The sequence below is a fragment of the Carassius gibelio genome, chromosome B16, assembly GCF_023724105.1.
Source record: "Carassius gibelio isolate Cgi1373 ecotype wild population from Czech Republic chromosome B16, carGib1.2-hapl.c, whole genome shotgun sequence".
Classification (NCBI taxonomy): Eukaryota; Metazoa; Chordata; class Actinopteri; order Cypriniformes; family Cyprinidae; genus Carassius; species Carassius gibelio.
Window position 1 is genome coordinate 29,210,978 of NC_068411.1, and position 16,652 is coordinate 29,227,629.

General features: G+C 37.8%; 1 protein-coding gene across 6 annotated transcripts in view; it reads right to left on the reverse strand.

Annotated features, from left to right (window-relative positions):
* The window catches only part of LOC127974770 (DNA-binding protein SATB1), a 55,475-nt gene extending 40,364 nt beyond the window's left edge, over positions 1-15,111 (reverse strand). For 4 of the 6 annotated variants that reach the window (XM_052578272.1, XM_052578268.1, XM_052578271.1 and 1 more), the window contains exons 1-3: positions 14,886-15,111; positions 4,368-4,606; positions 1,220-1,396 (exon numbers count right to left, since the gene is read on the reverse strand). In XM_052578272.1, coding sequence (XP_052434232.1) covers positions 1,220-1,396; positions 4,368-4,578 — 388 coding nt within the window. In that variant the 5' untranslated portion in view covers positions 4,579-4,606; positions 14,886-15,111. Of the gene's footprint in view, positions 1-1,219; positions 1,397-4,367; positions 4,607-5,800; positions 6,698-14,885 lie in introns of those variants that run through there. The other 2 variants (XM_052578270.1, XM_052578267.1) reach the window with 1 other exon arrangement.
* Positions 15,112-16,652: the final 1,541 nt, after the last annotated feature.

Genomic DNA, 16,652 nt, shown 5'->3' on the forward strand with positions numbered 1-16,652 from the left:
GCCAAAATATAATTAAGACTGACAATTTTAACTAATACTTTTATTTTTTAAATACTGGTAAGTGTTTTAATGCTTTAGAAATAGGTTTCTTAAGCTTACCAAGACTGCATTTATTTAATCAAAATTACAGTAAAATCTGAAATATTGTGAAATATTATTTTAATAAATAAAAAAAATTCTGTGACACAATACTGAATTTTTTTGCATCATTACTCCAGTCTTTAGAGTCACATGATCTTTCAGAAATCATTCTTATATGCCCATATGCAGCTCAATAAATATTTTATATCATATTCAGTGTTGTCCTGCTTCCTATTGTCGTTGAAACTGATACTTTTTGTCAAGACTGATGACTAGGAAGTTTAAAAGAACAGCATTTTTTTTTGGAACTAGTAATCTTTTGTAACATTATACATGTCTTTACTGTCACTTTTCATCAACTTAATGCATCCTTGCTAAATAACGGCATTCATTTCTCAACATTTCTGCAGTACTGATTTATGAATATCATATTTATTTAATCACACATTACATTGCCAAACAAGTCTTTTCTGGATACTAACTATATTTGTATTAAGTGTGTATGCTGCCCAGAAGGTTTTAAAACACAGTCATGGTCCTTAAGTTTATTTTTATGGTTATACCATTTTTTTTTTCTATACAGGGTTGCAAAACAGCATTCTTAAAAAAAAAAAATATTGCTCCACCATATGTTGTCTGTCAACTGGCACTAAATGGGTAACAGAAAAAATAAGAATCCAGAAGATCCAAAGAAAAAATAAATTATGATGGACAGCCTGCAATAAATTACAGGCTGAAGGCTACGGCTCTTAAAATAGCCCCCAACTCCATAAAGCGAGCAATTAGAAACCGCAGGCCCACCTCCACACTCGTTCCCATTGAGAGAAGTGTGATTACAGGGAGCAGGAGGTGCACCTGTGTGTTCCTGCCTCTACCCACAACCCCCCTGACCTCGGCATCAGGTCAGCCCGAGCAGAAGCATGCATGCACTACCAGAACACAGCCAACAAATCACTCCAAAAATATCTCTGTTTAGCCTCCAAAAATATCAGAGCATCTGCCCGGCATTTTATGACTCATGATTCTGATCTGACGGCAAAAAAAAAAAAACTAAAAACACACACATTCTGGATGAATAGGTATTGCCGTGCACAATGTGTCTGTATGCCTTGCTTAGGATGATAAAAACGCGCCGTACCTTTAGCCTGTGCAGCCGAACTGTGTGAGTAGCCCAGGGAGAGCAGGGCCATCTCGATTAGCTGGTTGAAGAGCATGTCCTTCCTGACCAGAACGAACTCAGCATGTTCCTCTTTGCTGTCAAACTCGATGGGGCTCTCGTAGTGCTCCACCACACAAAACACTGGCAGCATGTTACCTAGCAGAAACAAGACAGCAGGCTTCACACCGCTGCATAGAGAGCATGCAACACAACAGAGAGATGCTAAAATGCCACACACTTTAAAGAACAGTGTTATTTTTGTTGCATATTCATGCAAATGCAACTAATACTTTAAAAAAAGAATTAAGTTGTTTTTAATGATAGCTTATTGCTATGTGGCTGACAATTTTGAAAACCCCTGAATCCTAAGCATATATGGCAATAGGGTTAATAATGACATTTGCCTTTGCATGCAACCTCCAATAACACCACCACACTGATTCCAAAAATAGTGCCTGTTTTTCTCCATCACATCATATTATTCTTACAAAATTATGCATTTTGTAGCATTTTTGCTTTTGACACGCATTTGTAGGGTGAAGAAGTCTTGTTTTGTGCCTTTATTCAGAAGAAAAGCCACTGCAAAAACATGATTCCTGTGTTCATTCAGATCATTTACATCTATTGGTTCCATTATCAGCCGATTTTCACGTGTGATATTATTGTATATGCCTAATCCTGTTTTCAAGGTTAGAATTATGAAAATGCAAACTTGAGCCAGTTCTACAATCGAAACAGTGACAGAAGATGACAGATTTTGTGAAAAGCTTAATTATTCATTAAAATATGAAATGGAGCATTTAAAATATTTTTCACTCATTTGCAGATTTTGAGTTATTTTCATAGATGCTTCTGTAATTTCTAAATAGAATTTAATTGAAATAGAATCCTTTGTAACATTATACATTTATTAACTGTAATTTAAGGCATCCTTGCTGAATAAAGGTAAAAATAAACATTAAAAAAATTACAAAACAACAGTATCAAAGAAATATACAAGTACTAATAAGGACTTTATGAGTGCTTTGACATTGAATTTTTTTAGCATATTTTTCATATATATATTATACATTTTAAATGCTACATTTTGTCAATGAAACCAAAACTTGACATTTGATTTATTTTGAAAACTGCATTATAGTTGATCCTCTGAAAAAACATTGTCATTGTTATTTCTTTAAAAAAAGTATTTCATTGTATATCTTTAAAAAAAAGTTTTTATTAATCAAATTAGTTTTTTTTTTTTTTTGCCAATCAGCTGAAATATTTTTTTTCCATGCAAGGCTGTTATCAATTGGTTATCATCCACTGTAATGGTGCTGCAATAAAGCAGCATTGTAACATGCATAATTAGATCAGAACGCAGAACAAGCGAAGACGGCGTCAACGAAACAGCTCTGCTATTTAAATGTGTTAGCACACTAAAAGGTTAGAGCTCATCGCGGCTTTAGCGCTTTATTTATTGTTAAGGTGCTCAAATCACATTAGAATACTTCTTCAGGCAGATCCCGGTACCCTTCCCATGATGCTGTGCAGTGGCTCCCAATGCACCGTATAGCCTTGAGGTTTACGAGTCTGTGTAAACAGCATGCCGCTATCAGAAAAAAAAAAGAAAAGAAAAAAAACGAAGAATCTCCATCCAAAGCTGTCATGTGTTCGGGTTTACTGTGCAAATATCACATAATACCAGCCAGCTGCAACACTGCGATGAGGAAATTTCAGGAACTTCATGATCACTTGGACCCAGGATCTTTATTTTTACAGGGTTTAATAGAGGCTGGGGGTAATATCAACGCCATCTATCCGGGGCAATCGTAATAAATCATATTTCTGCTCCACGCGGTCGCAGTTTCCTAAGAATGCAACTGTTTTCTGGAAAACAATCAATAAATAGGGTAATCATAAGCAGATGCCAGGGAATGTGCTGAATCGAAGCTTTTCCATTTTTAATAGATAAAGATCTAACAATAAAGACTGCTGTGTCGGTTCATTTCAGGATCAATACACGCTTTGTTTCCAGAGAGCTGAGAAAAGCCCATGGTAAATATTATTCAGCTGAAACAATGAATACAGTAGCTTCCAAAGTTCAGCAAGCACTCAGCAAAAGTTCACTTTTTCCCTTAAATAATAATAACGGTAACCCAGAGAGCTATTAATGTGGTCGGGGAACATGAACAACTGACGCTAGCTGTTGCAACTAAAACGTTTTTCTTATTAGTGATCTTTTTCTTCAAATAATTCCACAGGAAAAATATGCTAAAATAAATAGCAGTGCTCTAAAATGTAAAATCAGCAACCAATAAAATAATCAGGGTCCATTTCCTAAGAATTTTGATTTGAAAAGTTTGTGTCATCTCAAAGCAGCAGATAAACTACTACACTAACTGTTTTTTTATTAAAACAACACAAATGTGCTTACAATAACTATTACACGCACTCTTAGAAATCCTGCTGGTGGCATAGTTATGCAACAAATACATAAAATGAGTAAACTACTTTGCATGTTTACATCATAATTTAACCAGATGCAGATTAAAAGGGTCCTAACCGTCCATGGCCACAAAATAAAATGGAACATTTTGTCGGTCACTTGGGTTTCTGAGTGATTAAATATCTGGTAGCCGCCCCCATTGTGAAATATCCTTGGTCTGAATTTGAATGGACAGACCAATTGCTTCTCACTAAAATCAATTGCATCCTAGTTAGGACACATACTCTTAGAAATAAAGATTCCATAGGGTTTTTTCTAGTGATGCAGTAAAACATTTTTGCTTCCACAAAGAACCTTTCAATGAACCTTTTCCACTATAAAATACCTTCTGTGGAATGGTGGGATTTTAGGAAGTTCACTTTTGTAAGGTTTTTTACTAGCACTGATGGTTCCGTGAAGAGCCATGAAGAGCATCCATGGAAACTTTCAAATGCACCAAAAGTTGTTTAAAGTGAAAACAGGTTCTTCAGATATTATAAATCTTCTTCACACTTTAAAAATGGTTCTATTAAGAACCGTTCACTGAAAGGTTCTCTGGGGAAGAAATAAAGGTTCTTCTGTTGCATCACAGTTAAAACCCCTTTTGGAACCTTTATTTTTGAAGTGGTAAGAAGTAGTAAGAAAAGGCAAACTCACCCCTCTTGTGGCAGGCCTTCAGATGATGTCCAGGGGGTTTGAAGTGCACTCCGGAGAGTTTGGCTCCAGTGCTACCTAGACGAGACCTGCCCAGCGGGCTTCCGTTCTGTTCCAGGCGGGCCATTTTAGCCGGAGGGGCCTTGGTGTCATTCAGGTTGTTGACCATCTCACAGTTCTCCATCCCCTGGCATGTTTCGCTGAGATGCTCCATGGTTCTCAGCACCACTGCTCACTGTCACCTGAAGGGAAAAATAACAGGAAAAGCAGCGGCGTCAGGGCGGATGGATGATCAAGTGCCATGAAATAAACATCATAAACTTTTTCCTCCCTATTATAAAGATTACTGAACCTAAAAGACAATGAAATTGCAACATAAACTCTGTCCCTTCCATGTAGACTGAAATGTCAAATCAAGCCTAATGTTACATGGCATTTACAATGTTTCATGCAATGATCACATTCCCATTTCTAAAAGCATGTATTATGCACATCTAACCCACTGCAGAGTCCCATGTGGAGAGCAAACAAGCTAGTTTTTGTACAGTCGCATTAATGTTCAGGAGTCCACTTCAGTGATCAGCGCACCGTACAACGAACCTTTCCTTACGAGAGAGACAGGAAGTGAAATATTTAGTGGATCAGATCTCTTTGTACAAAACTAAAAAAGACCATGAATTTAGGTTGAGACATTCGTGTAAAACACAGTCAAACTGTTTGTATTGAATGACACCCAAAAAAAGTTTCCCTAGAATGCCAAAACAAAAGAAAGGCGTTGGATTATCTAAGATTACTGGAAAAGGGACGTGCACCTTGTCTCAACATTGCATTCGCAGCGATAAAGGAACATTGCTCCAGACACCATGACAGACGGGGTTAGATTTCATCAAACAGGCCAAACAAGACATCAGACATGCAACAATGAATTCCACGTCGATGAACTTACTGTATGTGACACGATCATTTAAAAACCAATAAAACAGGTATAGAGGATATAGATATAGAAAAAAAGGAACTCAAATAATACTTCTATATGAATGGGAACAAACTTATAGTAAAAAGTGTTATCTTAAAAACATATATATTCCAACTTCCCCAGACCCTTAAAATTCATTGCTGTAACCTAAAGCAAGTTGATTCAGGCATATAACACATATATAACTAGATACGTTACATTTTAGATCCATATCATAGAAATCAATTGTTAAAAATGTTTAGTGTGCATACAGAAAAATATTTATTTTTAATAAAAAATATACAAGAATAAAAGTATAGTGGTAAAAATTTATAAATTTTATATATATATATATATATATATATATATATATATATATATATATATATATATATATATATATATATATGAAAACATTTACAAATAATTTAAATCATTCAGTAAAACAAAGAAATAAGAAAAATAACAAGCTTGAACTCACCACTTTAACAAGAACATATAAAGGAGCTGTGGATGAACAAGTTTTGGCAGGAGGAGCACAAACTTCACTCGAAAATCTGTTTTATGTCAGCTATTCTATTCTGAGACATAGAAAACTTCCAGATCGTCTACACCAAAAACCTAATATCAAACGCTAAGCCATGAATTACGGCGCATAATACACGTAGAACCACACATACGAAGCGTAAAGTAGTTTAAAATGTGATGAGAGCTAAAGACTGTAGTCGGATGCAATCAAGCCGAAATGCAACGATCCCCGGCGAGTCTAGAGTTCAATAGAGTTTATGATCACATCCACCGTCCGTTCTGTGCGCAGAATAACGCTTAAAAATAAAAGTAACCCCCAGCGTTCCCCACACATCCCATTGAGCTTGAACAACACGAGTCTATAGGAGCAGAAGCGCTCGTGAATCGCCTCTCATCTGGCCAAACAACAGCACGAAGCCCCGGCGACCTGCCGTCTCATCTCGAGCCGATCCGCGGATCCGAAGCAGCTTTAAAAGTGCGCGAGACACTTTCGAACGTCGAATGAAACGTCAAAGCATCCGAACATTCCTGACGCACGTCAGCGCTACATTGTATCTTCCGCTTGTTACATTTGTAACATTCGCGCTCGGTCCTTTTCTTTCTGTTTCCCTTCTGCCTCTCTCTCTCTCTCTCTCTCTCCGTCTCTCTCTCTCTCTGTCCCCATTAAATTATGAGTTGCATCGGCTCATCCCTCCCTCTCCGCGCTGCCTGCCGCTTCTCCTCATCTCTAAACCTCGTAAACGACGCGATTGACGCGGAATTCTGATCCTCTCGCGTCTGTCGCTGTCCTGGAGAAGGATGGACGCGAAAATAAAGTAAAAGTGCCGGAGAACGAGGAGGATGATGATGATGGTGGTGGTGGATTTCCGCCTGCTCGCGCGCAGGAATTTTTAATCAGCTTGATTAGAGTGAGGCGGTTCTGCATTTATTACTGAATCTACACACACATCCTGTACACACACATACAAGGACGCATATGCACCGAACAGAACAATATTTTTTTTTTTTTTTTTTTTTTTTTTTTACAAAATAAACCATCTTTATTCGTGAGCGCGTGCATTTTGATCCCGATGGTGTGTGTTGAGATGTTAATAATGAGTTGATCAGCATAACCAGGGGAAGCAAGCAAACGCGAATGATCGTACGAACGAGTGTGGTGATATTATAGTGGGGGTTTTGGCGCGGTTCTGTTTTAAAAAGTTGAAAAAGAGCCTCAAGTGTACAATATTTCTTATAGCAAAAGGACACGCCATCTGTCAGTGATGCTGGTGCATGACACACACACACACACACACACACACACATATGTGCAGGTGACAGCAAACGACCAACACACACACACACACACACACAGAGAGAGATCTAATTTATGCAAATATGATAGAAGAATAAATTAACGCACACAATTTTTACAATGTGATTACTTATGAGAAAATGCAGTGAAAAGTAAAAACGTGTATTTTATAAAATAGTATAAATAAAACAAAGACATACATGCATAGATTACTTAAACTCTTAATTATTTTGACATCAAAACAGGAATGAAATCATTCCAAACTTTATTTGATTTTAAAAAGATGCCAAATACACTAAAATAATCAAATTATTACACCAGCGTTACACGTTATCTACTCTGGAATGTATATTATAAATAAAAACACAATGACATAAAGACAACAGTTATGCAGATATATGTGCAGGGGTCAAATTTAATCACTCATGGTAGTTTGGAAGTAACACCACATCCTGACTGGTTAAAACGACTTTCAAAATCTGAATTCACTAACATACTCTGTTTACGATTTCAACATTGTTTTGAATATACTGAATGTATCATTATGTATATGTAAATAAATAATAGTATACCGGTAATATACACATACACACACACACACACACACACACATACATTTTTTGACTCAAAAGTCTAAGAACCAGGATGCTTTGTTTCTGCTACTGTATGTTATTATAATGTCAAGTGAAAATGAAATATATTGTTTATTTATTCTAAAAAAGAAGATGAATTTTAAAGGTAACCAAGCACATGCCCATGTCAGAATCAACAATTATAATGACTAATGGCCCAATCATTAATTATAGTGAAAAGAGTTAAATGTGTTTTTAAAAGCAGGAGTGTGTAACATGCATAGACATGAAACTGAAGGTGATAAAGCTAGATGAAGTCAGCAGAGGTGCTGAACTAGAACACTAAGTATCACTGCTGTTAAAAACAGGAAATGTGAGAGAAGAGCCATTACCAAAAAAGGTGGATGCATTATAAGGGGTCGTGAAATACGCTCATCGATTCGACACAGGTAAATGATTGTTTTTGTTTCCTTGTTGTTGTTTTTTTATGTCAGGTATGAATGCAACATATGCGATATGCCATTCGTAAAATGCAAAACACGTTTCCGGCACTGATGTGAATTTGCACTGAGCTTGTTTTTGCTGTCTTGAGATGCTAGTCCATGTGCAACACATTGGGTGGCGCAGCAGCGACAGCGACGCTCTAGATTAGGCCAAAACTAATATAGCCAACTTTATATCAAAAACAATGGCTCTTTTAAACAAGACCCATCAGTGTTTCAGTGCAACATGTCAAAATATGTAGCTAAGACTCATCAATCTTAGTAAATAATATGACAAAGCACAGTTTTATCTGGTGCGTTTTTGCTCCTAAAATCCATCATTGGCTCTAAATTTCAAAATCATAAACGGATTGTGTAGTTGCATCGGTCCACTCTTATTTCCACAGTAAAATGGAAACGCGGGCCGGGAGCAGTGGTAAGCGGAGCGTGGCCGCCATGTTGACGTGCTGTGGCTGCAGTCTCCTCTGCACTCGTACAAGAGCATCACACAATTTCTGCCGGCCTTGCCAGGAGGGTCCTGATGCTGCCAACAGGTGCAGACACTGCCAAGAGCCCTGGCACACACACACACACACACACACACCGCCCAACAACACTAACTCTGACATACAGAAGGGCATGCAGATTCACAGAGCAGAAATGATTTGATCAACTGTGGTTATAATTCAGCTCTCGCCCATTTAAAGAAGAGTAAACACAGTTGAAGAGTTGAAAATGCCAATATTTGTAGCACGCTCAGAGAAAACAATAATGAATGCGAATATGCTAGTGCTTCAAAAAATAATAATAAATACACAAATGTATAATACAGAACAAAAGCAATACACAAACAACACTGTTAATATGTACTGTACTGCCTCCTCTGACACTTTTATTGGTGACCATTTTATTTAGCCATACTAATATAAATAAAATAGATTATCTAAGAATTTTGGGGTATCCAAACTTGAGAGACTGATGTCTCTTTATACTGATGTCAGATTAAATATTTAGTCATAATTAAATCACAGATTTTTTTGGGGGGGGAAATAAGGAAGACCGAAAATGATGCATTTAACAAAATCCCATTTTAATTTTGACTACATTAGATTTTTTTTATTAATGAAAAAAGAAAATGCAAAAAAAAAAAACATAAATAAAATGTCTTGCAAAAACTTAGATTTATAAATTTAATTTACATTTGCATGTTTATTTAGCCTTATTCCATTTATCCTAGAATGTCTGAGAATTTGATGTCAATTTATATTGACATGAAATATTTTTGTAAAATTGTAATCAAATAACTTAACAGGGTTTTTCAGCAAAAAAAAGAAACATTAACAAAACATTTTTTTAATTAATTCATAATTCTTAAAATAAAAAAATGTAACATTAAAAAAAGTGAATCAAAAAAATTGTTAATCATTTCTTCAACACTTCTAACACTTAAAACAAAGAGGTCTTTAACACCTTTTTTTTCTATTTTACAGCATCCTAGGATGTTGCATTGCTTATTTAGCCTTTTTTCGAGATCATCCGGTTTCCCCCGGAATAGTGACACAATATGTGTAAGTGTACATCCAAAGTTAGAAACCCCTATGACAAGAAGACAGTACAGTCTTCCTCTTCTTAGCTGCACTGGAGGCAGTTTATCACTCGGCACAATTCACCAGTGCTATTCTGACTGCTCGCACGCGTAGGTGTTGTTTAGTCTATGTGCTTGCCACTTCCGCAATGTTAAATGTGCATTAACAAGATTATTTGAGGTAGTGTTATAAATCAGAGCCAAGAGCATCTCGGCAGTTTGATAACACAAACAGCATGGGGTAGAGTCATCAGTGCCCACCACATACCGAACAGAGACACTGAATCAATGCGGAGGCAAATGGGCAGTATACAAATCTCCATTAGAGGCATTCAAAACAAACATTTCCTGGAAACACGAAAACGTGGAACTCATTACAGTCTCTAAATATTGGTGGCTGGCATATTTTTAGACAGAATAGAGGAGCTGTGTTACTCGAGCACATTAATACAGTAGTTTGCAGTTGACTGTGCATGACTCACATGACTTGTAAGTGTATTAAATAATAAAAATAACCTGCAGTAATAGACTTATGTGCGTGAGGGGAGTCAAACTCCATCACTTTATATGTGCTGGCTAATTATTTAATGCATGCAGTGACATAAAGCGATGCAGCACAGTGAACAGTCATTTCTGTCTAGTGCACACTGTGTAGTTGAACCTCTAGTGTGCACTGTAAAAGTCCCCCTGTGGCTTGCTCGCATCTGAACACCTGCCAAATAAAGTGTGCGAGGCTTTTAAATCAGTGAAAGCCTGCGAGAGCTGAAGTCCGGCTGCACACAAGCGCACGACAACAAAAAGATCCTGCTCTTTGTATCTCCCTCAGGAATCTGTATTAATTATTTAAAAACAATTACTCCCTCCGAGCGCACGAAAGAGGCTCTTTATCGGCTTGTTTATTCCCCTCTTTTATCGAATTATAAAACAAATCCGTCATCTAACGATCAAGCGAGATCAGTTTCAAGGCCCGGGAAATTACTTTTCTGTCACTGCAGTGGGGCAGCATCACATGATCGAATAATTAGCCCTCTAATTTCTGCCTCGTGGATTGCGACGCATCAACAATTAATAGAGTTAAAGCGACAGGGAGAGAAAACCGCTGTGAAGCTCTTTTTGTCCGAGCTTTGCTGAGATGCAACGCGTGGGCCCACGCAGATGCTGTGCCCGCAGAAGTTTTAGCAGAATTGCAACGCCCGTCATTCACAAAGTTTTACGCGTCGCCACATTTTGGCTCATTTTATTATGCTTTCAAAATGAGTGCAGTACTCTCACTTGCAACATTTAACACACAGTTCTAAAGATATTCCCGCAAAATGAATACAGGAAATGCAATCAAGTATGATAGCGAGTATGCTTGTCTTTTTTTCCGCAGTGAAGCATGTACTCTTGAAAATTCCATTGCACAAAAACACCTTGCCAGAACCTTTATTTTGAAAAATGCACGGCACCAAGTCTAAGGTCAACGGGTTCAAATCATACAGGGAGCACGCACATGCATATACACTGAGAAAATGTACCTTTTAAGTTATGCATAAAAGCATATGGAAGTATAAAATTCAAACTTGAACTATCCTGTGAACAGCATCCTGAGGCCTGCTGACAATAGGAAGGATTTGCAGTTTTATCAATATACTTCTTCCTTCTCTGTTATATATGTGTGTGTGCGCACAAGAAATCAAAAGCAACAAATGAAAGCTCTTGCTTCTTTTCAGTTGACTACACTGCAAAGGCAAAGATTTGTATGGCGTTAATCTGCGTCCCTCCAAATCTCTACAAGTGCATGTGTGTGCTTTTGCACTGTAAAAGAGAGTATCTTCTTTAATTGTTTGTTGCAAGTATGTGGGTGGGTATTAAAACCCTGATCTTTTGCAGTATGTGCATTCCTCTGATACATACTGCTTTCTTTGTGTCGCCTTACCAGAACAAAGGATTCGAGAAAACCTACACAGATCGGATAACGACAAGCATAGAAATAGGAGACAATAATGTGAGATCAAAACATATGGAGAGTCTAAATTTAGGGTATGTGAAATTTTAAAAGGTTTGAGTGCGTACTTCAAATTGTATTAGTGATGGTGCTGTGGAAAATGATTATATTGCTCTTCTGATTTTACACAAATGTCATTTAGCCTAAGCATGACCAAATCGTCATGACGCTTTGTCCTCTGAAAAGATCCGGCGCCGATTCTCAAAACCAGATAAAAGCAGGCAAACGCGTAAAAATATTAAAAAAGGAGAGAGAGATAGCGCTTGAGGAATCAAACGCGAGATGAGATGCGGATTTTAACACGAGCGTCAAATCGCTGCTGATATATGCAAATCGTCTCGGGAAAAAAGTTGGAAAACGTTGCTAAATTATTCTCGAGTTGCATGTGATCGTCTGCCGTTTTACATGCTTGACTCAGAGCCCAAGTATGCACAAACAATCCTTGATTTTCCTTTCTTCTTTTTTTTTTCCCAAACTGGTTTGAGCTTGTCATCAAAAGTCTCTGATTCATTGTTACCTTTCCTAACTATCAGAAATCATAACAGCTCTTTCCAAACAGGGTGGAATCTCCAAGCAGCCACATATTAAAAAACGAGACAGACCTCTTATTTGCTGGCGACAGTCTAATACATGCATACTCTGGCAGCTAAACAGGTATTTACCGTGCTCTAACCACAAGTATAATTCTTCTCTTTGCTGAGCTGTTATTTCAGCCTAGCGTTCATTACCGCCGTGGTAAAGACGATTAATGGTTTTACCCCAGAAATCACTCTTGACTCCGCTTTACATGAATCAGACACAGACCAACCAAGAAGTTCTTCATCTTCCTTTCATGCACCTCGATTGCTGTCACTTACAACAGGACAAATCATGCGAGACGGAGTGGAAATAATTCATCAAGGACGAGTTGCCTTGATTATACTCTCAGGTGCACGCTGGAAATAAGCGATGCACCGCGTCGGATAATTGGTCTCAAAGGGTCGGGAGGGCGACCAGGGATGATATTTCTCCCTGACAAAGATGCAACTTCGTCTTTCTTGATTTTAAGAGGCGAGAAGTTGCATTATTAAGGGTTTGGAGAGCAGTTTGACCTTTCTGACCCCCAAATTGAAGGCCACTTGCAGTACAAAGAGCTAAACAGTATCACCTTCTCTCTCAGAAGCTACTCTGACTTCCTGTTGTTATTTGCTGCTCGAGGATGTGCTACGCATTTAGGGCCTAACTGACAGCATTGATCATAGCAGACGTATATTCGCCTATAGTCTTAACACACGTCTGTATGCCATAGCGTCTTCGTTATTCATGGTCCATCTGAGCGTGCCAGACTATGCCACTGTGCTGAGATTTGGGACAGCGATATCATCGCAGATGATGATTCAGGCTCGGTTATCATATCAGGGTGAGTATCTGAACAACAACAACCAGCCGTGGAAATGGGGTTAGGTGATGCCAATACAAAAAAAAAATGGTTAACAACTTTCAAGTCGAGATCAAGGGGACCCACACGGTTTCACATCAGCAGACTGTACATTAACACAACACCGTGGAGAAGATGTCAGAATGAAACAAGTGTAGAAAACTTGCATAAAAGTAGTGACTTTGATGTCAAACAGCACTTACAAGAAGCAAACCTGACGCTGGCAGGAAGAGCTCTGTTCACAAGCTCTATTCTGAGAAACACTGACCAGATCAACCGCACTAATTCTACCCCCGATAACTAGTAATCTCAAGAAGAATAACCTCGTTTTTACCACATTGACCTGTTAATGAGGAATCAGATATACTGTGCACTGCAAATGAGATTGCAAAAAGGGTGTCAACCACATTCAGAAATAATATTCCTCAGTCCTCGACTGAATTCCATACGATCAAAATTATCACCGATTAATTCATTACATTTTCACAAATATCATTTGTGGACAGCATCTTGCCCACGAGTGATGAACATCATGCACTTCCTACAACTGTTCTCTGCTCTTCATCAGCGTAACAAAGTGAAACATAATAATAGTAATGTACGGTCGCTACTCATAACCATAACAGTAATGTACATAAATCTAAATGTAACATTTAATGAACCACTTTGTAATATAATTTATTCTATCACACCCCATATAATTGCCAATTTAGAGCGGTAGATATGAATTAAAAGCGCAGAGGTGCATATATATATATATATATATATGTTTTTTTATTATTTGTTCAGAGTTTTGTTCAGAGCCTAAATGCATGCATTTCCGATCAAAAATGTGGAAGTGTATTTATCTCAGCTGGGAATGATTATTTGTAAATGCTGAGCTGCTGAACACACACTGATTAGTAGTACTCTCCCTAAAGCAAATGTACTGACAGTCTGATTTAAAGAAATTTAAATGAGTGCAAAAAGAATAGATATTCTGACTAACGTGCATTTCCCTAAATATTATTTTTCATGTGTGTCTGCATCTTAACTCCCTAAAGTCAGATCTGTAGCCTTTTTTTTTTTCTTGCACGTAAATGCTTATGAACCTTTCTCATGTTTACAAGCGCAAATGTCACACTCAGTTGCATGGGGTCCTGAGCATTACATCCTCCTATTAAAACTGAGACGTAAACTTTTACATCACAGCAGAAAAAGAAAACAGTGTGGTGTGATTCACTGCAGGCTGACAGTCAGGTTTATTTAGAATCATTTAGTCATATTAGTCATTTCATCTTATTTAGGAGCATGTCTGCCTCTTGACTCCATAAAATTGGATTATTATTTTTTTTCTACTTAAATGCAATAGGTTTGTACTTTTATATCCTGAACATGCATGGTTATAAATAATCGCATTTGTCAGGTCACTATCTAATATGAACTTTTGCCACTTAAAAAAATAAAAAAATAAAAATCTGCATTTAGAGATTTACAACCAATATCCAGTGCATAAAATACCTGGATATATAAAAGACGAATAGAAGAAAATCAGTTGCAACTGAACGCATGCACGAACGATTTCCCCCCCTCGTTGTCAATTGTTTATCTATCGACAAGACAGGACAGCAAACAGATCTGACTGGTCGTTAAATATACAGCAGCTTTGCGTTCGGAGCAGATGCTCAGAGACATCCGAGAAAGGAAAGAATACGACGATACCTTAGAAGAGTTAGCAATCTCCGAGAAAGCGCTCGTTTTCCATCCAAAAGTTGAGAAGCTCGTTTAACTTCGTCCCCGCGTTGAGAGATCCAAAGCCGGCACGCGTCCGCAGCTCTGCTCGCTGATGGAGATGGAGATGTCCCTGCGCGTACCGCTGAAGTTGGGAGCGCACGGACTGCGCGCAACGTGGGCTGCGATGCGGGATAGAAGCGCAAGAGAAGGGGGAGGGTTCGAGCTCGATGAGAGGGGTGTCAGGTAAACGAACCGCCCCTCCCCGTCGACATAAGACGATCTGCCAGCTGTGGCGCACCGCGTCTTCTTGCCCCACTTTGATTTTTGGAGCGGCGCGTCTCCATGCGCGCTCTCCAGGGACTCATCCACTTTCACACTCAGCCATTCTCATATTTACGCACCACATGTTAAAAAATGTCAGGAAAGGAGGACTGTATAAAATTATTTAAAACTTGCCATCCGCAGCCACGGTGTGTTTACACTTCTACTCATTTGATTTCATGTGCGACTTCACACACACTCGCGGATCTTAATCCTAGAAAACATTTGATTTTTAAAGCTCGTTTATAGATCAATAAGTTTTCAATTACGCGCGTGTGAGATTAAAAACCAAATGAATATAGAGAGGAACACAATCTTGTGAAGAAGTAAACACGCATTTGAAGCGGATGTTAGCTAATATATTCCAAACCCTATATTATTTCATAATAGCCTAATGATCATATAATCATTTTCTGTCACTTCCGAGTAGGTTAATTTTTAAAGTTTGCATAATAGAATTATATCTCAGTTCTGTCCGAGTGTTGATTTAGGAGTTGTAGATTACTTTCCATTTTAATCGTTAATTTAGATACACACTAAAGCGGATATTTATGCCATGAAGTTGTAATTCGCAGCACAATATTAAATATGTTTTATTACAATTTTCTCTCATTAAAAATGATTTCAATATTTTATCCTGTTCTCCAGCTACTAAAAGTCGCAGATATTGATTCAAAACATCCATCTCGCGATAAAAACATAAAGATCTACCCTATGGATTTTTATTTTAATATGCAATGCGGAAAAAGAAACTATTCAAACTGTGGCTCTGCAGGAGTTTTGCACCAGATATGATGATGCGAATGAATCCTTTCAAATGTGAGTCATCCGACCCGAAGCTCACGTTATTAGAAAGCTTTTACACCATAGTTCATTTGACATTTGTTCGACATAAACATACATCAGATAGCATCATCTCCGATGCAGATTTCCAGTAGTGCTTCAGAATTTCCTCTCTTTGATGAAGGGGAAATAAGTAACGCTGCACACTGTTTTGATTCTAAAGACGAAGTGTTACATTTTTTTTTAAATAAAAACAATTCTGATTAGATATTGTGATCTGAAAGAATTCGAATTTGTATATCCTACTCATCTGGACTGGGTGTGAAAATCCTTTCTGGCTGTTACTTTGCATCTACAGACACAGAATAATGTCAGAATGCTTATTCATTACTGGAATACAAACATGCATTGTTACCATATAGAAATTACAAAGATGATGCTACGTGAGGAAACCTTAAATGAATAGAGCAGAGCAGAAAGTGTTGTAACATCATCATACATGACCACCAGCCTCCTGAAGTGACAGAATCTGTGTTCAGATAACATTTTAAGGTAGCTTATTTGATGTGTGGATGTTAAATGACAGAACTAGTGCCATTCATTTGATGCAGACATCAGTGTGATTCTATTTGGCCCACAAAAGAAACACTA